This window comes from Ctenopharyngodon idella, chromosome 4 (genome assembly GCF_019924925.1).
Source record: "Ctenopharyngodon idella isolate HZGC_01 chromosome 4, HZGC01, whole genome shotgun sequence".
Taxonomy (NCBI): domain Eukaryota; kingdom Metazoa; phylum Chordata; class Actinopteri; order Cypriniformes; family Xenocyprididae; genus Ctenopharyngodon; species Ctenopharyngodon idella.
This window is the reverse complement of record NC_067223.1, coordinates 19,276,767-19,304,626: the sequence shown is the minus strand read 5'-3', so window position 1 is coordinate 19,304,626 and position 27,860 is coordinate 19,276,767. Positions and strand designations below refer to the sequence as shown.

At 36.9% G+C, this 27,860-nt stretch overlaps 2 protein-coding genes and 1 pseudogene across 6 annotated transcripts in view; 1 reads left to right on the top strand and 2 right to left on the bottom strand.

Moving 5' to 3' along the window:
* Positions 1 to 27,860, bottom strand: part of LOC127510591 (gastrula zinc finger protein XlCGF57.1-like) — an 80,024-nt gene that overhangs the window by 36,070 nt on the left and 16,094 nt on the right. For 4 of the 5 annotated variants that reach the window (XR_007929678.1, XM_051890293.1, XM_051890289.1 and 1 more), the window contains exons 1-2: positions 893 to 965; positions 53 to 440 (exon numbers count right to left, since the gene is read on the bottom strand). Coding sequence is in view for 4 of the 5 variants with exons in the window: in XM_051890293.1 (XP_051746253.1) it covers positions 53 to 392 (340 nt within the window). In the remaining variant the exon portion in view is untranslated. Of the gene's footprint in view, positions 1 to 52; positions 441 to 892; positions 966 to 27,860 lie in introns of those variants that run through there. The other variant, XM_051890290.1, reaches the window with a different exon arrangement.
* Positions 11,488 to 12,808, top strand: LOC127511406 (CD48 antigen-like). The gene is made up of 3 exons (XM_051892217.1): positions 11,488 to 11,779; positions 12,019 to 12,309; positions 12,399 to 12,808. Exons 1-3 carry the CDS (start codon positions 11,488 to 11,490, stop codon positions 12,530 to 12,532), a joined length of 717 nt encoding a protein of 238 aa, XP_051748177.1. The 3' UTR covers positions 12,533 to 12,808.
* On the bottom strand, positions 20,126 to 26,482 carry LOC127510662 (gastrula zinc finger protein XlCGF8.2DB-like; annotated as a pseudogene).

Below are 27,860 nucleotides of genomic sequence, written 5' to 3'. Positions count from 1 at the left end.
GAGATGGACATTTTAATAAGGATCAAATGACAACTTTGAGAATGAAACCAACCTGTTTGTTCATCAGTGTCTTGTTTCACTCTGAATGCTTCTTCAATCTTTTTGTCTTCACTCTCCCCTTTATTAAAAACCACATTTGTTTGTGTCTCAGTATCTTCTTGTTTCAAACTGAATACTTCTTTAATCCTCATGTCTTCACTCTCCTCTTTAATAAATGCCATATTTGTTTGTTCCTCAGTATCTTCTTGTTTCACACTGAATACTTCAATGTTCATGTCTTCACTCTCCTCTTTAATAAACGACATCTTTGTTTGTTCCTCAGTATCTTCTTGTTTCACACTGAATACTTCTTCAATCTTCATGTCTTCACTCTCCTCTTTAATAAACGCCATCTTTATAATAGTGACACATGGATCTCAGTTGCTTCACCAGGAGTTTTTCTGTGTGTTTGAACAGTTTGACACGTTTAAGATGAGAATAATTGACAGAGAGAAAAATAAATCCAAACTAAATCTCTAAATGGGTCTCAATCAGCTCCCTAGTTCAGTAGTCAGCGCACTGGTAAGGGAGTCAGAGTGAGGTAATGACTTTAACTGACTTGATTAGACAAAAACTTTAAAAATTAGCGTTTCAAATTAATACAAAACACAAATCATACAGACACTTCATATTTAGACACGAAAATGATTTATAGATTACACTGCTTTGAACAGCACGTGCGGATGTGGATGCACTTTACTCACAAAAATAACGTTCATTAATGTTAGATACAACGATACAATGTTAAATTCAATAATAATTATACCATTATACATCGTGTTTAAAAAAACCCCAATAAAGTTACCTGGACGTGTTACATTGATTTAAACACTTTAAAGTTTTGAACACAAACCTTTCTTCAGCCGAATCACAACAGACGCAGGAGCGCGGCGCAGTCTTTTGACGTCACATCTCCAGACCAAAATAAAAGTCTAGTGCTGTCTAAAATCACAAACGTGCAATAATAAAATACATGTCAGAGAAAATTAGAGTTGAATTCTTGGAGAAATACACATTTAAATACACGAGTCGTTCCTGTTATACAGTGACTTTTCTGTCTCTATGATTATAAGAAATGGCTTAAATTATATATATTAGGTCTTATTTATCAATTAAGCAGAGCTAATAGACATTAAAAATGCTATTTTGTATTTTACACACCTTTTTATTGATATATGCATTCAAATTTATCATGTCCTCAATTATGTTATAGACTAGCTCATTATTGTTTAAGATTTACATTAACATTTTGTGACAACTATAAGAGTGGAATACCTTCACGGCGAGTGTCTGAACAATCTACCCAGAATTATTATTTTTTGAGCCCCTGAGCTTGACAAATGTATTCCTAATAGGTAAACGTCACTATTTTGGTATAATACTAAAAACATACCTTGTACCTTTTTTTCCAATAATTTTGAAGCCAAAATGTTACTGGATAACAGGAATGACTCACATATACATTACAACCTACTTCCATATTATTTTTCCTAAATAATGCATGACATGTCATAATAATAAATGTCCAACATGAAAGTGGGTTCACTTGAAGGCAGCATTATTTGACTAGTCATGTGATCATCTCAACTGTCTACATGGGACCTGTTCCATGTCAAATAAAACAACTTTAATTAGGACACTCGTATGACATTCTTCAAAAATAATCATTTCTGTAGAGATGGAAATGAGCTTCGAGAATGAAACCAACCTATTTGTTCCTCTCTGAATGTTTCTTCAATCTTCATGTCTTCAGTCTCCACTTACGCCATCTTTATAATAGTACGTCACATGGATCTCAGTTGCTTTACCAGGAGTTTTTCTGTGTTTGGACAATTTGTCATGATTAAGATGAGAATAATTAACAGAAAGAAAAATAAATCCAAACTATATCTCTGTGTGTCTCAATCTTCTCCCTAGTTCAGTAGTCAGTGGACTGGTAAGGGAATCAGAGTGATAGTTAATGACCTGATTAGCTAAAAAAAATCACTTTAAACTAGCACTACAAATGAATAAAAGTACACAAATTATACAGGCAATTTCATATTTTGTTATGATTTAATTTATTTTAGATTATATTTAATAGATTACACTTTAATCAAAACATTTGCTAATGGTTAGTAAAAAGTTTTCTTTGCATGTTTGTTTGTCTTCTTGTTTTCTTGTCATTTACACCATTTTGACCAGCAGGTGACGTCAGCGTGCAGAGATTCGAGCAATTTGACACAGTTCATCATTTTGCGTAGTAATTGATTCCCGTTGAGTTTTAAAAAGCTCAGTTTCTCTCATTACTACTTGACCAAATTCATTTTTAGGATAAATTGAATTACGATATACGAAGCAAAATGAGACGCATCTTTTCTGTTTCTCACGAATGGTTGCACTTTAATCACGAAAAATAATGTTCATAAAACATATATGAGCAGAATTCTTGGTGAAATACATATTTAAATGCATGGTGGTTGATAACGTGCTGAGAATTTCTACCATTGAAAGCCTTTGAACCTCGTCTAATATGTAATTCTGTCTAAACAGCAAAACACTAGTGTTTATGCACAGAAACTATTTATAAATGATCGGAAACTTCTTTCAGTAGCAAATTAATTTTTGTTTGATGCACTTTTCTGAATGAGAACTTAGTAAAATGTATATTTCTTGATTATTTTACAATAAACAAGGCTTGTCAATAAAATTAAACTTTTATTAGGGCCATGGCCAAAAAAACATGCAACAATCAACAGGTAACATTTTGCAATTTAAATATTCATAAAGTTCTGCCATCACAACACAGTAATTTCCACACTGTAAAATATTTTCAGCTGGTTAAACTTAGAAATGAAAGTTCACCTGCTGCCTTAAAAATATGAGTTAACTCAACTAAACATAAGTTAACTCAACTTGAAGATAATCTTTGTTTCAACTCACAAATAGTCAAGACAATGCATTATTTTAAGTTTAAATTTTAACTTAAAGTAATGCGTTGTCTTGACTATTTTTGAGTTGAAACAAAGCTTATTTTCAAGTTGAGTTAACTCAGATTTTTAAGGCAGCAGGTGAACTTACATTTCTAAGTTTAACCAGCAGAAAATGTTTTACAGTGCACACAAACATCTTTAAAGATTCGCCTCCGCGTGACTAATATCTGAAGCAACTGTAAAATCACGACAATCCTATTGGCTGGCGACAGCCTATGACGTCATACTAGTGCAACAAGAAAGTATGCATGATTTTTTCCCCAAACCAGTTCAGTGGAAATCCCGCCCTGGAGCCGATTCTAAAGATTTCATTGGCCATATAAGGGGCGCCTAGAGAACATCCTCTTATTCGTCTTCAGGGACTGTTTTATTTGAAGTGTGCTGTTCAAATCAAGGTAAAAATAGTTTGTTAAAGCAAACATTTCAAGCTGTGTGCACAATCTATGTCATATATATTTGACACCCAATAACACACATGACTTGTGCGTTCTCTGTTAGAGCATGTACGCTCAGTTCCTGAGGGAGCTGTTGGTGTGCGCTGTGAACATTTCCTATTGAGGAAGCTCCAGTCTCGTTTGTCTCTCTTCTCGAGGGAAGAGGGACAGGTTTCTGTGCCCGGTGGCTCGGGTCCCGCTCACGCTGAGGCGGAGAGGAGACTGAGATCATAGGGCTCACAGAGGGAGCTTGCTGAAGAGTTTGAGATGCGTAGATTTGTTGGGTGTTATGGAGCTGTCATGAGAGTGCATTAGCATAGAGACCGCTTGTAAGATTAGAAAACACAAATGGTTTCTTTCCGGCCATAACCCCTCAGCATCAGTGAGCTCTCGAGAGAAACTATCTTGAGGTTAAAACTGATATCCTGAGCTCCAGATAAGGTCACGATTTCAAGTGTATGGCCCTCTTTAAGCCTACTTGATAAACCACCCTAGGCTGAGTGGAGTGGTTTCCTCTCACTGAGGGAGTATGAGGCACTATGCTGAAGCCTCCATTCCCCTGAGCTTCAGTTAGATCATGTCTTCAAGCACTCGACCCTCTGTGGGCCACCTTGACAACCACCCTATGGTGAGTGAGCTGGCTTCCTCTCATCTGAGAGTCACTACGTCGAAGCCGTAGTCTGTAACAAAAGTTATGGTTATCTGAAGTCGGCTGATCGCTATGATTTTCAGGAACTGATTTTTTTTTTTTTTTTTTTCAAGTTATATTTATGGGCTTTTTATGCCCCAGGAGAGGAAGAATTGTCTAAACTCGTTAAATCATCTAAATCAACAACATGTATGTTAGACCCTATACTGACTAAACTATTGAAAGAGATGCTTCCAGAGGTCATCGATCTTCTTCTTAATATCATGAATTCATCTTTATCACTAGGATACGTACCGAAAACTTTTAAGCTGGCTATTATCAAACCTCTTTTTAAAAAAACACAACTTGATCCTAGAGAATTAGAAAATTACAGGCCGATCTTGAATCTACCTTTTCTGTCAAAAATACTAGAAAAGGCAGTATCATCGCAACTATGTTCCTTCTTGGAAAGAAATGGTATCTGTGAGGATTTCCAGTCAGGATTTAGACTGTACCATAGTACTGAGACTGCTCTCATTAGAGTTACTAATGATTTGCTCTTATCATCAGATCGTGGTTGGAGAGTTACTGGATCTTAGGGCTGTATTTGATACTATCGACCACAACATTTTTTTGAATAGACTCAAAAATTATGTTGGCATTAGTGGAATTGCAATGGCATGGTTCAAATCATACTTATCTGACCGTTATCAGTTTGTAGTAGTAAACAAAGAGATGTCACAACAATCACAAATTCAGTGTGGAGTACCGCAAGGCTCAGTACTAGGACCGTTGCTTTTCACTCTGTACATGCCACCCTTGGGAGATATCATTAGGAAGCATGGCGTTAGTTTTCACTGTTACGCTGATGATACTCAGCTCTTTATTTCTTCGCGCCCTGATGAAACTTACCAATTCACAAAATTAACGGAATGCATAGCTGATATAAAAAATTGGATGACCAATTCCTACTACTAAATTCAGAAAAAACAGAGATTCTAATTATTTAACCCAACAGTTCTGCACGTAACAACCTAGAATAACTTGTGCTCTTTAATACCAATCTCTCATTTGAAAGCCATATTTGTAGCATTTGTAAAACCCATACCTGCAAACCCCAAAGTGGTGAAAAAGGTGACATGTTTACAAAGTAAATAGTAGTAAGGGGGCATCGCCCCCCAGGAGAAATTTTTCGTAATTTTAACATATAAATTAAGCATTCTGGTGCACTCCCACAAGAAAATAAATGGAAAAAACAACATTTGTTTCAAGTAAAAAATAAAAATAAAAAATGTATTGACACTAGGGCTGGGCATTGACACAAATTTCACAATTGGATTCGATTTTGATTCACCTTTAGGACAGAAACAAGAAGAAAGATTTGAAACAGAAACAAGATTATTTTTCTTAACCCATTGGCAGATAATTTTGCTTGTTTTAAGCAAAACTCACTTCATTTTTATTTATTTATTTTTTTAGAAAACAAGAAAAAATATGTTGTTTTACTTATCTAATAAAAGCAGCTGGGTTTTTAAGAATTTTTAGACATTTAGACTGAAAACAAGACAAAAAATACTAAACAAGGAAAGCCAATTTTGCAGTGTTTCACTTAAAGGTGTCAGGGAATATGTCTTTAATTTGCCACATACAGCAACTGAACTCTGCCTGGGCCCCTTCCTGTATTACTGTCACTTCTCTCATCTCATGAAAAGCAATGAATTTTTATGAAACTGATATTTTTATTAATGTAAATATGTTGTTTCACAGTAACAGTGACAATAATAATCTGTAATGATTCAGCAAGGTGAACCACAATGACCTATGAAATAAATGCCAATACAATGTTCAGAATAAAGCTAAAAGACTCATTCTTTACTGTCGAGTTACATGAGTTTTATAAAAATGTATGTTCTATTATTATAATGTAATCATGTTAATACTGAAGTGTGACAACATCTTATTTATAATGTGCCATCTATTTTACTAACGGTTATCTTGCACCAAATTTAACTAGCTATTGATAAAGCTAGCTAACGCCAACATTCCAGCACTGGAGGGTCAAATGTGGGGCCTGTCCAAATACACACACTTTTGTGGTCTTGGCCTCTTGAGAGCGCGTGCACGCAACAGGAAGTAAGTGTGCAAAAATGTCCCAGGTCTGAAAAATGGCAAAGCACAGTACACTTAAAGGATTAGTTCACTTTCAGATGAAAATTCAAACACTTCAAAATGTGACCCCCCCCCCATTCACAACCATTATAAAGCTTGGAGGAGCAAGGATATTTTTAAATATATCTCCGATTGTGTTCGTCTGTTAGTCATATACACCTAGGATGGCTTGAGAGTGAATAAATCATGTTATTATTTTCATTTTGGGGTGAACTATCCTTTAACAGTCCATGTTTTAAAACTCTTTGAGCAAATGCAGACAAAGTGAGGAATTATTCATGAAAGGCCATCACTTCTACTCGCATGCCGCAGCCTTTTCATGCGGTTTCGCTTTTCTGCATTGGACATCGAATAATTTCTTCTTCGCAAATTTTAAAAGTACTAGCACAATAAACTAGTCCTTTTTTTCTTTTTCTTTTTTACTTTTTATCGGCCAATAGTGATTCTGAAAGGAAAAAGTGCCTCTTGCTTTAGAAAGGAACACAAACGCATGTGATAACAAACGCATGTCAGATTGACAGATAAATATTGCGCAGTTTACTTCATACATTCAATTTAACAGCATTAATTTAAATTAAACGTATGGCAAACTTTATCATTCAACTAAACTGTGCACGTGCATTTTTAAACATTATCCATCCATGCAATAAATGCATATCCTTGGATGAGACGGGTTTTCTTAATTTAGCTTCCCAGGTAATGTTAATGATATGACCCATACCTGCAAACTCCAAAGTGGTGAAAAAGGTGACATGTTTACAAGGTAAATAGTAGTAGGGGGGTCTGGGGGCATCGTCCCCCATGAGAAAATTTTCGTGATTTTAACATAACACTCCCACAAGAAAATAAATGGAAAAAACAACATTTGCTTCAAGTAAAAAAATAAATAAAAAAATAATGATACACAAATTTCACAATTGGATTCGATTTTGATTCAGAAGCTTGCGATTTGATTTGATTACCTTAAATTCAATAATGATTAATTTGGGGCCTATCAGGTAGCCTACAGTACATGGCAAATTTCCTCAAAGAAAAAATCTCTCTCAAATAATGCTGTAAACTATACAGGGAACCTCAGCTGGTACATTATTATAATATTAAAGGTTAAAATTAATTGATTTGTAAGCTACTTGCATATAAATTACACATAAAGAAGTTTTTCTAATAACGTTATAATAAATTTTTAATGACATAATTATGTTTCTACTTGTATTTTAATATTTAAATGGTGGCCGTCGTAAAACGGTTTTATACATTCAGTATTGAAGCACATGTTGAAGGGTTAGTTCACCCAAAAATGAAAATTCTGTCATTTATTACTCACCCTCATGGCGTTCCAGACCCGTAAGACCTTCGTTAATCTTCGGAACGCAAATTGAGATATTTTTGTTTAAATCTGATGGCTCCTGTGAGGCCTACATAGGGAGCAATGACATTTCCTCTCTCAAGATCCATAAAGGTACTAAAAACATATTTGTATGTACGCTGATTCATTACGCTCCGAAGCTTCCTGAAGCAGTGTTTTGAAATCGGCCATCACTAAATAAGTCGTTATTTTGTTTTTTTTGGCGCACCAAAAATATTCTCGTCGCTTTATAATATTAATATTGAACCACTGTACTCACATGAACTGATTTAAATATGTTTTTAGTACATTAATGGATCTTGAGAGAGGAAATGTCATTGCTCCCTATGTAGGCCTCACTGAGCCATCGGATTTAAACAAAAATATCTCAATTTGTGTTCCGAAGAACTGGCACGAGGGTGAGTAATTAATGACAGAATTTTCATTTTTTGGTGAACTAACCCTTTAAGTACATGAATATGCAATGGCCTATAGTCACAGTGGATATATATCAAAATGCTCCTCTCTAAGTTCATTTTTGTAGCTGACTAACAAGTTTTTTGACATTGAACGGCTTTTCTGAGGTAAATGTTACGGTAAATGTGACATTTTTACAAGCTATTTTATTGGCGCTTTTCCGCAGTTAAAACAATGATTGATCGTTTAATGTTACATATGACATGATACGGATTTCAGTAAGTTGTACTGTATCTTTCAACATACCATATTCATTCATCCTACATCCATTTTTGTTTATTTCGTGTTGTAAAGCGGAAGAGATGATCGGTTCACGTGCGCTCTGCCTGTTTGAACTGAAGCACCACAGCGATGTGTCAGTCGAATTTTTTGCAGGTATGTCATTTCAGGGGCAGCCAAAACAATTTAAAATCAGTCAGAGCTATAGAAATGTGTCTTCATATTTACAAGTAAAGCTTCACATTACAAGTAGGCTACTTTCTACAACCCCCCTACATCTTGTTTTGACGTCCTTAAGGGGGATCACACCTTCTTTAGGGGGGTTAGAACCCTCCAACCCCATAATTCACACCCTGGTCTGCACAACTCCTTCAGGGCCTTGTCATTTCTAGACTGGACTACTGAAATGCTTTTCCGGCTGGACTTCCAACATGCTCAATCAAACCTCTACAAATGATTCAAAACGCACAACTGGTTTTTAACAAGCCCAAGAGAGCCCAGTCACACCTCTCTTCATCAATATCCAGTCCAGGTGCCCCACTGCTTTGCACATTTTGCATGTTGTTTCTCTTATCTGAAACATTTAGTTCAGTTCATGAAGTTCTTTCCTATCAAGCTAATGATCTGAATCAGAAGTGTCAGACAAGAAAGACTGCAAAATTTGCAGAGCAGTGGGAAACACAGGAAGTTGTGGCAAATTTTAGATAGTGTGAAATGATACTGCGAGGTTAAAGATGTATGATAATTTTACTTTAATACACACCAGCTCTCACTTCAGTGCATCTGTCATTTTATTACTAAACCTGTTTTGAAGAGTTTGTCCTTTTATATTTGTGGATCAAAACAAGATTTTCACATGGTTTGGTTCTGTTTGTGGCTGTGGTTTCTGGTTGGTGAGTTTTCAATGTTTTTTATGAGTTTAGTTCTTTCTGCAACTTGTTTTTCCCAATGTCCTTTATATAACTACATTGAAGCTCAAATATCAGCAGCATTAGTTGACGTCAGAGACGTTATTCTCATCCGAATAACCAATTTTCTCAAGAAAAGTGTTGTGTGGAGCTCAAATGAACTTCAGTTTAGTAAATGACAGTTTTATTCAAAATCACACAAAGATACAATTATTAATCCACATACCATTTTCCTTCTATGGCAGCCATTTTGTGGTTGTATTATACAGTATTATTTATTTCAAATGTAGACTTCAAACCATTTACTTTAGTAAACCATCATGAAGTCTCACACTGTTTCTGTTTGTTTTTCAGGTGTTGAGATGAAGCCAGTGTCAGTGATGGAGGGAGACTCTGTCACTTTACACACTGATAGAGAAATGAGGAATAATGATCTGATTGTGTGGAGATTTGGACCTGAAAACACTTTAATAGCTGAAATCAATGTAGCAGACAGCAGAGTGACTGTAAATGATGACTATGATGGGAGATTCAGAGGCAGATTGAAGGTGGATCATCAAACTGGATGTCTGACCATCACAAACACCAGAATTGAACATGCTGGACGGTATGAACTACAGATCAACCGTATGAAGAAGTTCTTCATTGTCACCATCAATGGTGAGTTAAATACCAGTTTCATCTGTTTCGTATTAGTGGCGCTTACCTCTGACAAAGCATCACTATTTTTCTCTTGCATACTTATTCTTCTTCCACACAAAACTTTGGCGCACTACTCGTCCCGCACCGTTTGTCATAGACCCATGAAAGAGGTGTCAAATCGACCAGCTTATTGAGGAGAGGTCTGACTTTTCTAAGTGATCGGACCTACGATATTCGCACAGCGGATGAAAAAGCAGGCAAAAAAAATCCCATAGAGTTACATTGGCGGAATTTTCATGAATTTGAATCCCAAGTGCCGTTTTCACACACACATGCAATGCCTTAGAACCCCCCCCCCACCCTAGCAACCAGTTACAGGTCCATAGCAACCCCCCCAAAGACTTCCATTGAAAAATAGATGAGAGGGATATCAATGAAGCAACACCATAGCAACCACCCAGAATACCTTAGCAACCGCTTAGCAACAACTCAGAACACCCTAGCAACCACCCAGAACACCTTAGCAACCGCCCAGGATACCCTAGAAACCGCCTAGCAACACCATAGCAACCAGCCACACCCAAGCAAATGCCTAGCAACAACACAGAACTCCCTAGCAACCACTTGGAATACCCTAGCAACTGCCTAACAACACCCTAGCAACAACCCCGAGTACCTTAGCAACTACCTAGCAACCACCCAGGTTACCATACCAACCATCTAGCAACCACCCAGGATATCCTAGCAATTGCCTAGCAACACCTTAGCAACCACCCAGAACACCCTAACAACAGCCTAGAAACCCCCTAGCAACCGAGTGCCGAGTTTTGCCCCTGCAACCTTAGCAAACGCAAAGCAACACCCTAGCAACTGCCCAGAACACTCTAGCAACTCCCTAGCAACCATTTAGAATACCCTAGCAACAACCCAGAGTACCTTAGCAACTGCCTAGCAACACCCTAGCAACCGAGTGCCAAGTTTTGCCCCTGCAACACCTTAGCAAATGCAAAGCAACACCCTAGCAACTGCCTAGCAATTCCCTATCAACCATTTAGAATACCCTAGCAACCGCCTTACAACACCCTAGCAACAACCCCGAGTACCTTAGCAACACCCTAGCAACCACCCAGGATATCCTAGCAATTGCCTAGCAACACCTTAGCAACCACCCAGAACACCCTAACCCTAGCCTAGAAACACCCTAACAACCAAATGCCAAGTTTTGCCCCTGCAGCACCTTAGCAAATGCATAGCAACACTGTAGCAACCACCCAGAACACCCTAGCAACAGCCTAGAAACACCCTACAACCGAGTGCCATTTTGCCACTGCCACACCTTAGCAACTGCATAGCAACACCCTAGCAACCATCCAGAACACCGTAGAAACACCCGGGCAATCGAGTTCTGAGTTTTGCACTGCAACACCTTATCAACTGCATAGCAACACCCTAGCAACCAAATGCTGAGTTTTGCCACTGCAAGCACCACTCACATTTTCATCAGGAAATGTACATTCTAGTTTATTCTGTTATTCTTTTCAAACTATTTACTTTAATGAATGTAGTATTGCTTTAATAAATGTATTTGAAAGTCTAAATCTGAAAAAATAAACTTTCTGTTTGTTCTTCAGGTGTAATTGATAACGATGAGATAATGAAGTCAGTGATGGAGGGAGACTCTGTCACTTTACACACTGATAGTGAAATGGAGAATGATAATGATCTGATTCAGTGGCAGTTTGGAAACTACTTAATTGCTGAACTCAATAAAACAGTCAACAGCATCATTGTAAATGACGATGTTCTTGATGGGAGATTCAGAGGCAGACTGCAGGTGGATCCTCAGACTGGATCTCTGACCATCACAAACACCAGAACTGAACACACTGGATTTTATCCAATGCAGACCAACCATATGACGAAAGTTTTCATTCTCAGTGTCTATTGTGAGTTTTTCTATTTTTTTTATTGCAGCTTTATTATATAAAATAACATCTAAAAGATAACATACTTCTTTAGATCCTTAACATTAAATTGGCAAATTAATTTCCAGGTTTATGTTTAACTTCTATATCATCTAAGTTCTATTATATTAATCAGTCTTGATTTCTCTGAATGTTTCTTTCTCATCTACTTCAGTATCTTCATTTATCCTCATTTATCTTTATTCTCTCGTGTTTTCCAGCTCCTCTGCCTGTTCCTGTCATCTTCTGTTACTGTCCTCAAACTTCATCATCAACAGTGTCCAGACATGTGCTGCTGTGTTCAGTTTTGAATGTGAGTCAAGCGACGCTCTCCTGGTATAAAGGAAACAGTTTATTCTCCAGCACCAGTGTGTCTGATTTCAGCATCAGTCTCTCTCTGCCTCTGGAGGTGGAATATCAGGATGAAAACACCTACAGCTGTGTGCTGAACAATTCATTCACTGAACAGACTCAACATCTGGACATTAGTCAACTCTGTTACAAATGTTCAGGTACGTCAGCGCTGATATTAGTTGATGTTGGCAGTGATATTAGCATTTATTCACTGAGCTGATCTCAGTTTCATGCTTTTACTCCTCAGACTCTTTCCGTGGTTGTGATACTGTTGAAGCTGTGATCCGATTGGTTGTCACTGCTCTGATGGGCATGGCTGCTGCAGCTGCAATTGTTGTGCTGGTTTACGACATAAGATCCAGGAGAGCTGAACAGGATTGAGCATTCTTCTTTTTTTTTTAATCATTAATGGTTATTCATTTTTGGCTTTATACAGAAGGGTATTCCAGAAAGTAAGGTTAACTTACCTTCACATATACCCTGAACTCTCGGTTGATGAACCCAAAACATGCTTACTTGAGGTATGCTAGTTCCAAAAAAGCATAAGACATTCTCAACAGAGCCACGAATCGATGATTCACCATGGAAACAGACGCTAACTTCTACTTCCTTCTTCTTTTGTTTAATGGCGATTTACATAACCTGCTTAGTAACCTACTGGTCACCGTGATTTTGCCAAGTAAGACATGTTCCTGGATCAACATCTTTGTTGATCCTGGAACAACATTTCAAACAACCAATCAGATTTGAGGGACAAGTTTACCCTTTATGTCAAGTTTAGGCTTGCAACCAGGGTTAGGTGCTTCTACATCAATGTTATTCACCTATCTTTTCCCTCTGATTTTAGGGATAAGTTATGGGTAGGATTAGGTTTAGGGGTAGGAATAGGGTTAAGACTAAATTTTCAGACTGGAATGTTGTTGCAGGATCAACAAAATATGTTAATCCAGGAACATGTCTTATTTGGCAAAATCACAGTGACCAGTTATATATACACCGATCAGGCATAACATTATGACCACCTTTCTAATATTGTGTTGGTCCCAATTTTGCAGCCAAAACAGCCCTGACCCGTCGAGGCATGGACTCCACTAGACCCCTGAAGGTGTGCTGTGGTATCTGGCACCAAGATGTTAGCAGCAGACCCTTTAAGTCCTGTAAGTTGCGAGGTGGGGCCTCCATGGATCGGACTTGTTTGTTCAGCACATCCCACAGATGCATTCCTGAACCATTTTTGCTTTGTGGCAGAGCGCATTATCCTGCTGAAAGAGGCCACAGCCACCAGGGAATACCGTTTCCATGAAAGGGTGTACATGGTCTGCAACAATGCTTAGGTAGGTGGTACGTGTCAAAGTAACATCCACATGGATGGCAGGACCCAAGGTTTCCCAGCAGAACATTGCCCAAAGCATCACACTGCCTCCGCCGGCTTGCCTTCTTCCCATAGTGCATCCTGGTGCCATGTGTTCCCCAGGTAAGCGACGCACACGCACCCGGCCATCCACGTGATGTAAAAGAAAACATTTATCAGACCTTCTTCCATTGCTCCGTGGTCCAGTTCTGATGCTCACTGTTGGCGATGGACAGGGGTCAGCATGGGCACCCTGACTGGTCTGTGGCCATGCAGCCCCATACGCAACAAACTGTGATGCATTGTGTATTCTGACACCTTTCTATCAGAACCAGCATTAACTTCTTGAGCAATTTGAGCTACAGTAGCTCATCTGTTGGATTGGCCCACATGGGCCAGCCTTCGCTCCCCACGCGCATCAGTGAGCCTTGGTCGGCCGTGACCCTGTCGCCGGTTCACCACTGTTCCTTCCTTGGACCACTTTTGATAGATACTGACCACTGCAGACCAGGAACACCCCACTAGAGCTGCAGTTTTGACCATGCTCTGACCCAGTCGTCTAGCCATCACAATTTGGCCCTTGTCAAACTCGATCAAATCCTTACGCTTGCCCATTTTTCCTGCTTTCAACACATCAAATTTGAGGACAAAATGTTCACTTGTTGCCTAATATATCCCACCCACTAACAGGTGCCGTGATGAAGAGATAATCGGTGTTACTCACTTCACCTGTCAGTGGTCATAATGTTATGCCTGATCAGTGTATATATAAACGTTATGTTCAGAGAGTAAGTTGCTATGGCTACTTACATACCCTGAAAGCTACCTCCGTTTTTGGAACCGAAATTTGAGGTTATCCGCTTACTTACTCTTAAACATACCCGAATATGTCACATAACCTGCTTTCTGGAATAACCCCAGATAGTTCTCAACCACAATAATACTTTTACCTCAACAGCACAAATGTACGGAAGCCCTAAACGGCCATGGATTATTATTATTTTCATCTTGTTTTCTCGTGATCTCGAGATAACAAAAGTTGTTTTCTCGTGATCACGACTTAATTTTCTCGTCATCTCGAGATAACGAAAGTTGTTTTCTCATGATCACAACTTAATTTTCTCGTGATCTCCAGATAACAAGTTGTTTTCTCGTGATCACGACATAATTTTCTCATGATCTCAAGATAACCAAAGTTGTTTTCGAGATCACGACATAATTTTTTTGTGATGTCCAGATAACGAAAGTTGTTTTCTCATCATCTCGAGATAACGAAAGTTGTTTTCTCATGATCACAACTTATATTACAATAAATGTACGCTAAACATTTTATTTGTGTAATTAACGTTTAATAATCAACAGAGCATTCAACATCTCAAGTGCAGACGGAGCGCCTTCAGAAATATGCCAGATTATTCTATAATTCTAAAAACTTTTAAAGCTGCTTGGATTAAACCCACTTTATTTTCCTCATTCGCTTGAAATAAAATTATATAATTATATTATATTTTATTCGTCATGTAGAATAGGCTGATATCATGTGTGTTAAACTGTCTTCCTCCTCCTAGCTCTTCCATTAAAAAGAGGTGCAATACTCCAGATTTCCAAAAAACAAAACTTTATTCCAGTTGATATAGGCTAAAACAATCTTGGAAAAAACAATGCTGTTTGGGAAGAGTGTTTATGTGTATGTGTGTGGTTTCCTACAAAGAAATGTAGAAAATACAATAGGTTACACAATATCACTGAATTAAATGACATAGGCTATAAATCATATTTCTTATCAATATACATTGAGTGAGTGAAACGAACACTGAAACTGCGATGATTAAAATGGCGTCTTAAAGATACACAATAAGGTGCAAACAGAATACTATACAGTGACATCAAAATTAGTTTTAATAAGCATTAAGTTTAGTATCAGACCGAACTATTGGGGTCGTGAAACTGTGGTGAGTCATGCATCTAGCAGCCAGAACATAACGATAACAGATAAACTTTCAAGCAAAATAATCATATTCAAGCATTTAACAGTTAAGTTAATTACTTAACGCACACAATACTGCACAAAATAAAGCGATCACGAAGACTCTCTCTGTCCGAAACTCGTACAATCTGGGCCAATATGAACTAATACAGTAAAGTGGATATTTACCGCACCCCATCAGTTATATTTGGTAATATACTGACACCTGTTGGCACATTTGTGTAATTTAGAGCAGAGATTAAGTCGTGATCACGAGAAAACAACTTTTGATATCTCGAGATCACGAGAAAATAAAGTCGTAATCACAAGAAAACAACTTTTGTTATCTGAAAGATCACGAGAAAATAAGCCGTGATCACGAGAAAACAAGATAGAAAAAAAATAATCCATGGCCGTTTAGGGCTTCCGTACAAATGTGCATATGTATATTTGCTGCCTTTTACGGCTAAGTGCCGCTATAACCAAAGACTTTGAAAAGTTAGAAAGTGAACATGTCAGAGCTCATTCTCTCAAAAAATATGAGTCAGCTGCACTCAGTTGTTGGGCTTGTTGAGGGCTGTGTTAGTGGATAAATTCAAGTGAAACATTGTAGTTAAATGAATTCAATTACACCAAATTCAGTACTGAAAATGAATGTAGGCGTTTATTATATAGACAGAATTCAAGCACAGTAAATGTTAAGACTGTGAGCCTGTGCTTTAAAAAAAAAAAAAAAAAAAAGTGTACTTGGAAAGGCTATGCATGTCAATAGGTTATGTGCCTTGTTTTGTCAGTAAAATAAGTACATACTTTTGAGTGTTTAGCAGAAGAGTAGGAAAGCTTTTTACATATCTAATCTTTTTTTCTTTAAATTATCCAATTGTGCTTAAATATTTTAAAATGTTAGCTTTATTAACATTTTTCTATTCTAAAAGTTTGTTATATTCTACTTTTGCAAATATTTCTATATAAAAATGCTTGCTTTCTTTAAATTTAACCAATACTGTTTTATTTGTCTCTCATTCTTGTCGAAATAATGATAAAAAAAAGTTTTTTACAAGATCTTGTCATGTTCTTAAAAAAATATTAAACTGATATTAAACAGTTTGTATGTAACTCTTGTATGTGATTGTCTGTCTAAATATTACCTATAATAGAAACTGAAAATAACAAAAATAAAGCAAACTTAAAGAACCAATAACAAAACTTAAAGGGTTAGTTCACCCAAAAATGAAAATTCTGTCATTTATTACTCACGCTCATGCCGTTCCACACCCGTAAGACCTTTGTTAATCTTCAGAACACAAATTGAGATATTTTTGTTGAAATCCGATGGCTCCGTGAGGCCTACATAGGGAGCAATGACATTTCCTCTCTCAAGATCCATAAAGGTACTAAAAACATATTTAAATCAGTTCATGTGAGTACAGTGGTTCAATATTAATATTATAAAGCGACAAAAATAAAAATATTTAATATTTTTTTTTGTATATAATACTTTATAGGCTTCTGCATGTCTTCCACACCAATTGCAAAACCAGGTGTAACAAATGATTTAGCATTTCTGTGAAACAGGTAAATAAAATAGATTTGGACACAGAGACATTTATCCTGAGGCAGACTTTGCCATTGCTTGAATCATCAGTTTCTGTCAAACAAAATTGCTACTATTTTAATACAACTAATTTGTTTGACAGAAACTTTCTTTAATAAGCCTTTTATCTGATTGGGTTCTTCTGTGCTTGAAATCACTCAAATCTTTTAATAATTCGATAATCTCTATTCATTTTTCACAACATATTAGTTGTTTTCATGCCTTTTGCAAAACATAACACCATTTCATGCTTTTCATCTTCAGAAAGATCTTTCTTCCTCCATATTTGCATGTGAACTATAAAGAACAGCCTCTTTAAGTAGGTTTTCCATTTAAACAGTTTGTATGTAACTCTTGTATGTGATTGTCTGTCTAAATATTACCTATAATAGAAACTGAAAATAACAAAAATAAAGCAAACTTAAAGAACCAATAACAAAACTTAAAGGGTTAGTTCACCCAAAAATGAAAATTCTGTCATTTATTACTCACGCTCATGCCGTTCCACACCCGTAAGACCTTTGTTAATCTTCAGAACACAAATTGAGATATTTTTGTTGAAATCCGATGGCTCCGTGAGGCCTACATAGGGAGCAATGACATTTCCTCTCTCAAGATCCATAAAGGTACTAAAAACATATTTAAATCAGTTCATGTGAGTACAGTGGTTCAATATTAATATTATAAAGCGACAAAAATATTTTTGGTGCGCCAAAAAAACAAAAAAAACCCCAAATTATTTAGTGATGGCCGATTTCAAAACACTGCTTCAGGAAGCTTCGGAGTGTAATGAATCAGCGTGTCGAATCCACAGTTCGGAGCGCCAAAGTCACGTGATTTCAGCAGTTTGGCGGTTTGACACGCGATCCGAATCATGATTCAACACGCTGATTCATTACGCTCCGAATCTTCCTGAAGCAGTGTTTTGAAATCGGTCATCACTAAATAAGTCGTTATTTAGTTTTTTTTTGGCGCACCAAAAATATTCTCGTCACTTTATAATATTAATATTGAACCACTGTACTCACATGAACTGATTTAAATATGTTTTTAGTACCTTTATGGATCTTGAGAGAGGAAATGTCATTGCTCCCTATGTAGGCCTCACGGAGCCATCGGATTTAAACAAAAATATCTTAATTTGTGTTCCGAAGATCAACGAAGGTCTTACGGGTGTAAAACGGCATGAGGGTGAGTAATTAATGACAAAATTTTCATTTTTGGGTGAACTAACCCTTTAAGTTCATAATTTTTCCTCCATAAATTACACATTTTCAATATTTACATGAAGTCGTTTTAAGTTACTTATTTATTACAGGTTTGCATATAGAGTTTAGTGTTTATATCCCCTGTGTGATTTGATAATGAGGAATACAGACTCATGTTCTTATTCTTGTAACATTTTTACAACTTTTATTGTCTAAAAAACTGCAGTGTTACTGCGTACAATTAAAACAGTGCAAAATGAAAATAGTACAAAGCAACATAAAATAAATAAATAAGTTTTTTTTCTCTCCCTTGCCAATGCGCCCGTTCTCTCTCGCACAGGCAAAACATTTCAGGGAAGCAACAACGCATTTTTTTTTGTATATAATACTTTATAGGCTTCTGCATGTCTTCCACACCAATTGCAAAACCAGGTGTAACAAATGATTTAGCATTTCTGTGAAACAGGTAAATAAAATAGATTTGGACACAGAGACATTTATCCTGAGGCAGACTTTGCCATTGCTTGAATCATCAGTTTCTGTCAAACAAAATTGCTACTATTTTAATACAACTAATTTGTTTGACAGAAACTTTCTTTAATAAGCCTTTTATCTGATTGGGTTCTTCTGTGCTTGAAATCACTCAAATCTTTTAATAATTCGATAATCTCTATTCATTTTTCACAACATATTAGTTGTTTTCATGCCTTTTGCAAAACATAACACCATTTCATGCTTTTCATCTTCAGAAAGATCTTTCTTCCTCCATATTTGCATGTGAACTATAAAGAACAGCCTCTTTAAGTAGGTTTTCCATTTACCCAAGAAGACCTGACAAACTATTTAACTAACTGGTCTGAGATATGAGAAATAAAACAAATACTTTCTTTGAATAACTAAAATAAGAATGTTTATTGTACCAAAATCCTACTGATGTCATAATAATTTGAACCACAGTGTAAAGTCTGACATGCTTTGTGTTTAATAGCGAAGTGTTGCATTATGATCAAGAGTGGAGGCCATCTCTGCATATATGCTGTGACTTTTGTTTGCTTATAACGTTCATCTGGGAACACAATGTGTGCAATTTCACCAGATTTGTAACGCAAATCATTTATAAACCTACACCAACATAGGAGAATACATCAATATGTTTCTAAATATGCAAATGTTCATCGCGAATTTCAAAATTAAAGTTCAAGCCCTGGCTGTTGCATTTTTCTCATAAAGAAGTGGTTGAAATACTAAAAATTAAGTGGACAATGGAATTAAATGTTGTTTGGCCAATATTAATATCATGCTGTTATTGCTGCCTCATTGTTATTATGTATTTTAAGTCATTTTAAAGGCTATTGTTCACTTCACTTCTTAGAACATCTATTTGTTCTAAAAAAAAAAATCCGATTACCAAAATAATCGCCACTAACAGCCCTAGAATGGTTAAAACATTTCAAAATGCACCTGCATTGTTTTGCATTTTGACTTTCAGTCGAATAAAAGACTACTTTTCCAGTCGTATATTTCATTATTGAAGATTTCTTTAAAACAGTGTTAAAATACAGTCTCGTCTTGTTCTTGTGAACCCAATATCATGCACCATCTGATCTTGTGAGCTAAGTGTATGGTCACAGCCATAGAGATTATGGTTAACTTATAGAGCCTTTGATTATCTCAGTAGAAATAAAAATAAGTTAAAATGTATACAAGAGTAAATATCACACTTAATACTACTAGAAGGATGACTAAACTACTAATAAATAAAATAATCCATAATCAATCATCAGTTATATTCGGGTGAAGCAATGAACAGGAAATTAACAGTCTTATGTAGGGAAGTTGTGTCAAGACGATGATATTAATATTAAATAGGCATTTATTATGAACTCAGACAGCATGTATAATGTTTGCATCTGTCATAAGCTGACCCTAGATAAACAGCCTCTGTGTAAACCACAACCTTTTCAAGGTCTTTTGAAAAGAGGTTTAGTAAGTTTGTATTTACGTTGCATGTGGTTGGGTGATTAGTCCAGTGATGAGGGACGTCTTCCACTGGGGATTCTTGTTGTTTGCAGTGGGAGAAGCGATCGCTTTCCATCAGTCATGTTCACCGAATGCTGGTGGTTTGTGGGTCCTTGTGTATTCCAGAGAACTGTAAGTCAGGCAACAGTGAATATGCATGCAGGGTCCACTTGCAAAATTATAACCTTGGTTGTGCTGTTGTCCCTTTCCTCGTCAGATCAGAAATTCAAAACAATAGTATGTCCACCTGGGGATACTCTTATCCCTATTCGCTCATTTGCACTGTCCCAAGTACACAGTTAAAATAGTGTCTTTAGAACTTTAGATATGCATTATTTTATTTCCAAACCTCTTTAAAAATCTTTAGGGCAGTGTCCTGAACCTATAGGCCTGGTTTCACAGACAGGGCTTAAGGCCTTTGCACACTGAGTCCGAAATTTTTGTATGTGTTTTTTCGTATTCGTGATCCTAAAAATTCGTCACGCACAGAGACCTTGCACACAGAGTCTGATGCGCATTAATGAATCCGTTGCGAAAAAATTCGCAAAATAATACAAAATGAAGTCTTCAAGCAGTGAGCATGATTTAGTTGTCCTCTCTCTTCTTAAAAAGACAAAAAGAAAGAGGAAATATTAGGTACATCCAATCCTGAGATTGCGTAGAGAGGAAGGAGAGTTCCACCTTATCAAGGAGCTGCGTGATTATCCCGAGCGTTTCAAAGTTTACTTCAGGATGTCAGTGCCTCAGTTTGATGCTTTGCTAGCGATACTGGCACACTTTATCTTTATATTCGGTCTCTTTCTGCACTTTGTTTGTCATACAGTGCTACTGCTTTGTGCTGTAAATGACATGGATCAACTTATCAGATGGCATTGGGGATTTTGGCGTTCGCATACAGTGGCTCTGAATTGTCAAAACAATGCGAAAAACGCAGAAAATCGAACCTGATCCGAATTTTTTTATGACAGACGAAAGTTTCGGAGGCGTGATTGACACAACGTGAGGTCATATTTATTTTTTAACGTGCGAACATTTCGGACGCAGTGTGAAAAGGCCTTTAGCCTAAGCCAGGATTAGGCCTTAGGTCAATTAGGGTATTTAAGTTGCTTTTATAAACATTCACTAGAAAGAAAGAAAGAAAAAAAAAAAAACGTACAGGTGTGCATCTTGAGACAAAACAATGACACAGACATATTTTAAGACATGTCAGTACAAGATACTTTCAGTTAAAACAGCTCAAACATGCATTTTAGTCTTGAGACTTGTTTGTGAAACCAGGGTACAGAGTCCAAACAGTTGTGAAGCGTGGACCTGTGGTGAAGTCTTCTCTGCTGTTTACTTTACTCCAGAGTAGATGTGCAGGTGATTGTTTAAATTGCTCCTTTTCAACCTCTTGTCACGCTCTGAACTCTACAATTTTTCATCAATGTGTTTCCAAATGTCGTTTCAGGTCTCTCCGATACGTAAAACTCAGGTCACACTGAAGACATGTGAAAGGCTTCTCTCCAGTGTGAAGTCTCATGTGAGCTTTAAGATTTCCTTTTTGTGAGAAGTTCTTCCCGCACAGTTCGCAGGTGTGAGGCGTCCCTTCAATGTGAAGACTTTTTGTGTGAAGGCGGAGGCTGGTTTTATGATTGAAACTCTTTCCGCATTGATCGCATTTAAAACTGTTCTCTCCTGAGTGAATCGTCATGTGGAAATTAAGGCTTACCTTGCGAGTGAAACTCTTTCCGCAGTCAGCGCATACGAACGGCTTTGCTCCAGTGTGACGATTCATGTGATACCTAAGGTTTAGTTCTGTTGTGAAGCTCTTTTCACACCGATCACATTTGAACGGCTTTTCTCCTGTGTGAATTCTCATGTGGGATGTAAGGGTGTTTTTATGTGTGAAACTCTGTCCGCACTGAGGGCAGGTGTAAGGTTTTTCTCCAGTGTGAATTCTCATGTGGACTTTAAGGTTTCCTTTTTGATTGAAACTGCTTCCACACTGTTGGCAGGTGTAAGGGTTCTCTACATTGTGGATATGCATGTGGACTACAAGGTTTTGTTTTTTAGTGAAACCTTTTCCACACTGTTGGCAGGAGTAAGGGATCTCTCCAGTGTGTAGCCTTATGTGGGTATTAAGGTTCGTTTTTTGGCTGAAACTTTTTCCACACTGTTGGCAGGTGAAAGGCTTCTCTCCAGTGTGAACTCTCATGTGGACTTCAAGATTTTGTCTTATACTGAAACTCTTTCCACACTGTTCGCAGCTGAAATGGCTGTTAGATGTGGTCTTCTGAGCTCTTTTTCCTCGCGAAGAAGTCTTTTTAGTCTTTGTGGATTTTTTTCTAGTTGTGCAAAAATTATATTTCTTTTTCTTGTACCAACTTTTGTCTTCCATTTCATTCAGTTCTTCACTCTCCTCTTTCAGTGGCATTAGGTCTAAGGTAAAAAATAATAATAAACAAGTTAACACCAGTTTAATTACACAAAGCAGCAGACATCTGTGGGATTACAAATTTAAGAATCTGTTTAAGATCTGCTGATCCTACATCCTGACATAACCTCACATGAAATACTAAGGTGAAGTATATTGTATTTAACATTTTAAGGTAAAGATAATGACAATTTAAGGAGATCAAGGCAGGCAGCCCAGGTGTCTGTAACATTAACCTTTTGTCTTCATGCACTTTCTGACCATTTGGCAGGACAAGCTCAAGATACAGCGGTGCCTTTGTCTCTATGATAATGTAAAGGTATGGGCGATACTGTCAGACTGAGTGGATTAGCACCTATGCATTTGAATGACACCGTTATGCTGATTAGATCATGGCTGGGAAATGTAGGGAATGGGCTGATTCCTGCACTGCATTTGCATGCTTTGTTTAGATTGTCTCCACCTCTACTCTATGTATCCCTCCCCCTTGAATGTATATGAACTACCAAGTACACTGCCTTAGTTGGACTTGGATGACTACAGCGACGCACAGCGCGTTTCTCAATAAAGAGTAACTTCTACTTGAAAGATATCCCAACGTCTCCTGGTCTCTGCTTCGACAAGGAAAAAGTTTCCTACACATCAAACGTACTGAAAATGGCAACTTAAAGAGATGATTCCTGTAATCTCAGAACTTCATGTCAATATTGTTAATATTTTCAATATTGCTTTCTTAACTTTCAAACTTTTATGCTGCATGTTATCAAACCCCTTATCAAACACAGCTTGACCATGGGAGAACTGGGTAGTTTTCAGGTTTAAAGGCATCACTTCATGAAAATGGACTTTCTTTTCTGCACCAGTTAAAACTGCAGTCCGTAAGTTTTATCTCTTTGTCGCCATCTCTGTTTGAAACCTGCAATTGCAGTTGTTTGCGGAATTATCATCTTTACGCGGGTTGTGCCTCGGCACGGCTCCTCGGTGCGGACGAATCTAATGTTTGCTGTCCTACGGAATCACAGATTGTAGTCTTGGAAGTATGACCAACATAAGAATTTTCACCGGAAAATGTCTGAACAAGTCAGTAACATGTCTGCCACTTTTGTTCTGACTGAGGAAAAAAGCAGTAAATCTAATGGTGATTAAATCTAACGATCACTTAACTCGGATCACATCAAACCGTGCAAATTATTATTATTGTTATACTTTGTTCTCAAATTGTTAATGTTAACAACATCAGCATTGCGTGACTATGTGTATTTAGTGTGTATTAGCGTTACCCGTAGATTTCAATTTCTGTACAGTCTAATCTCTAACGTTAATTTGTCATACCATACAATCCGCCATCAAAATGATAAGTTTAATTATTGCAGCTGCTGTGAGAAAAGGCTATAAATGATCCGCCTCACATGCCATACAGCCTACTAGCTGGGATTCATTCTTTATGTATACAGACGTAACGCAAAGGCAAACGGCGACATGCTTGAATTTTCCTGCGAAAACCCACCAGTACCACCCGAATTATAAAACATTATTACAAGCTTACCGTTGTGAATCGGGTAAGGTAAGGTAAGAAGATAGTTTTGAACACTGGCTGGTTATGTACATGCTCAAAAATTGATTTTGGATCATTTTTAACCAAAAAAAAGTTATGGACAGCAGCTTTAATAAAATTATTATTTCCAAGGACTTCATACAATACAAGTTTTTCTTAATTTACCATTCATTTCCCCACATTATCTTCATGCTGTGTAGAATATAAACAATATAATATAACAATACATTATTAAGGGCAGAATATAAACTAAGGAATTCAAATATAGTAGTATATCTTACAGACCTTGAAATGCAGCATGTAGGTGGCAGCAATGATATGATAAATCTTATGCTAAAAATCAACTCCGGGGCTTAAAATATTAGCCATCTACTGATAACAATTCAGTATGCTTTGAATGTTTCCTGTTTATTAGCGCCTGTTTTCATTTATTTGTGATCACAAGAATGCACAAAACAACCCCATTAAGGCTTTTAAGTCCAAAGGCTTAAACATTTAAAAAATTACTGATAAAATATCATATGTTTACACATTTCTTTAGAGAGAATGAGCATTTCTACTAATTTTCCACTAAATTATACAATCTGAGGAGGTTTGAGTGATCTCTCCTGTCTTACTATACTGTTATCCTTTCTGCTTTCTGATTTACAAATGATTTGCTTTTATCATCTAATCGTGGTTATATCTCTCTATTAGATTTTAGTGCTGCATTTGATACTATAGGCCACAACATTCTTCTTAATAGACTTAAAAATTACTTTGGCATTAGTGGAATTGCATTGGCATAGTTCAAATCATACTTATCTGATCAATTTGTAGCAGTAAATGAAGAGGTGTAATACCAATCACAAGTTCAGTATGGAGTACCGCAAGGCTCAGTACTAGGACTGTTGCTTTTCAACGGAAAAAACAGGTTTCAATTGTTGGACCAAAAACTTCTTCACATAATAACCTAGAATACTGTCTAACACTTGATGGCTGCTCTGTCAAGTCTTCGTCGTCAGTTAGGAACCTGGGTGTGCTCTTTGATATCAATCTTTCATTAGAAAGCCACATTTCTAGCATCTGTAAAACCGCATTCTTCCATCTTAAAAATACATCTAAACTACGACATATGCTCTCAATGAAACATGCGGAACAATTAGTTCATGAAAGACATTAAAGGTCTTTAATGTTGTTTTGTGCCATTGCTGTCAAAGTAAAAGCGATTATTAATTTGATTACTAATTATTAAAGTTTCATTTTTTTTTCTTCAGTGCATTTGTTTTACACTATAGGGCTATTACTGTCATGGGAATAGTATTATAACTATTATTATTATTAATATTATGTAGTGTAACGTAGACTGACACTATCACAACTAAAAGAGGGTTGAGTCCCCTTTAAAGTTCAGGTACAAGTCGATGCACAGACTTTTTTCTTTGTTCAATTTACACACTGAATATGGGTTGGAGCTTTCGGGCTTGATATTTTAATAAGGACTTTATTTGAGAATAAAACCAACCTGTTTGTGTCTCAGTACCTTCTTGGTTCACAGTGAATGTTTCTTCAATCTCATTTCTTCACTCTCCTCTTTAATAAACGCCATCTTTATAATAGTGTCATGTGGATCTCAGCTGCTTCACCAGGAGTTTTTCTATTTGGACAAATTGTCATGTTTAAGATGAGAATAATTAACAGAAAGAAAAAATAAATCCAAGCTAAATTTCTGGGTGCGTCTCAATCAGCTCCCTAGTTCAGTAGTCAGCCAGCACACTGATAAGGGAGTCATACAGACACTTAATACTTATTTACGATTTATATTTGCTACTTAATGGCTTTTAGATTATATTTAATCGATTACACTTTTACTAACCAATAGCAAATGTTTAGATAAAAGTTGTCATTACAAATGTTTGTGTTCTCGTTGCATTTACACCGTTTTAACCAACAAGTGTAGTCACTTAATCTTGATTGGGAGTTTCAAAAAGTTACGTTTCTCTCTTAGTTATTCCTCAATAAGTTTATCACTACTTGCCAGTGACAGAATTCGTGTTTACAATAAACTGATTCACGAAATAAGACGCAACTTTTCTGTTACTCGCGTGCGGATGCGCTTTACTCATAAAAATAACGTTATTAAGCATGTCAATGTTGCATTCAATAAGTAATTCGTTTTTTATAGCTTGTTAATACGATACAATTGATTGGACGGCTTGTATCGATTTAAGCAGAGTATAAACACAAACCCTTGTTCGGTCGAATATCAACAAACGCAGGAAAGCGGCGCAGCCTTGTGACGTCATATCGACAGACCAAAATAAAAGTCCCGTCACAAAAGTACATAGAAAAATATTTTATATGGATTTATCTCAATCTCTGAGTCTGTCTAAATGGCAAAACTGTAACGTGTGTGTGTGCAGAAACCAGCTATACCATATCCCTGTATTAAAACGTAAATAGTGATCTGAGTAAAAAAAAAAAAGGTGTTAAAAAAGTTCATCAATATTTAGCTACATTTCAGTATTGAAATATATATATATATATATATATATATCTCTAATGAACTATAAGGTTAATTTAGTCTAAAAATACCTTGGTAAAAATTCTTCCATGAAAAAGTAGAAGATAAACAAAAGTAGCAATACAAATTTCAAATACATTTGAAACATATTTCTAGAAAAACAGTTAAATCTAATTAAAATCAAGCATTGCACAGCTTTTAAATAAAAGATAGTAAGTCAAGGGTCATTTGTATGAGTTGCTGCCTATTGTAGCAGAAATAGTTTGGTCTGGAGAGCCATGCCCTTTGAGATTTAAGAAACCAATAGCAGCCACATATGACATGCTTCAGGTGATTTCCGGGAATGCTTTATTCGAACGCTTCTGAGTGCAAATTTGCCATCAGTTTGCCTGGAGCACACATTGCGTTGCTGTTGCAAGCAGCATATACTCAGCGTTGGGCTTTTCTGTGTCATCTACATTCTTACAGGTTTGAGTGTAGGGTTGGGTACTGAACTCGGTACATTTAAGGGCACCGAGCGAATTACGTCGGTACTACTGAGTACTAATTCACGTTAAATCAATTGCTGCCAAATTTCAAAACCTGAGAATGCATCTGGGCATGAGAGTAAGGTACATTAGAGAAAGAAAGAGAGATACCATGCAACACCATCACCCTTGCAACTTATTCAAATACAACACACAGGGCAATGGCTAAACGTTGTGAAGTGTGGTTACATTTTACAAAACTAGATGCAGACAAAGCTATTTGCAATATGTCCCTAAAAACTTGAAACGCGTCAAGGATGATGTGTTGAGGCCCTGCCGGCACTGCATCTGCTCCGAGGACAAATGGGGTCCCACGGCGTTGCGGTCAGACTGGATGTCTTCAGTCTTTTCCGCACGAACAGAGGCCGCATCTCTCGAGTTTGGCTTGACCGATGAAAAAGGTCTAATTTCAAGCTGGAAATGCTTCTTTGTCTGGAAGCTGACTCATTTGAATGATGAAAGAGGGCTGGCAGTTTTGTGCCCCTTTATACTATGATTAATATAACAAGCATATGTGCAAATTATGAGGAAGTGATATACACCAATGGGTAGGAAACTAAATGAGGACTA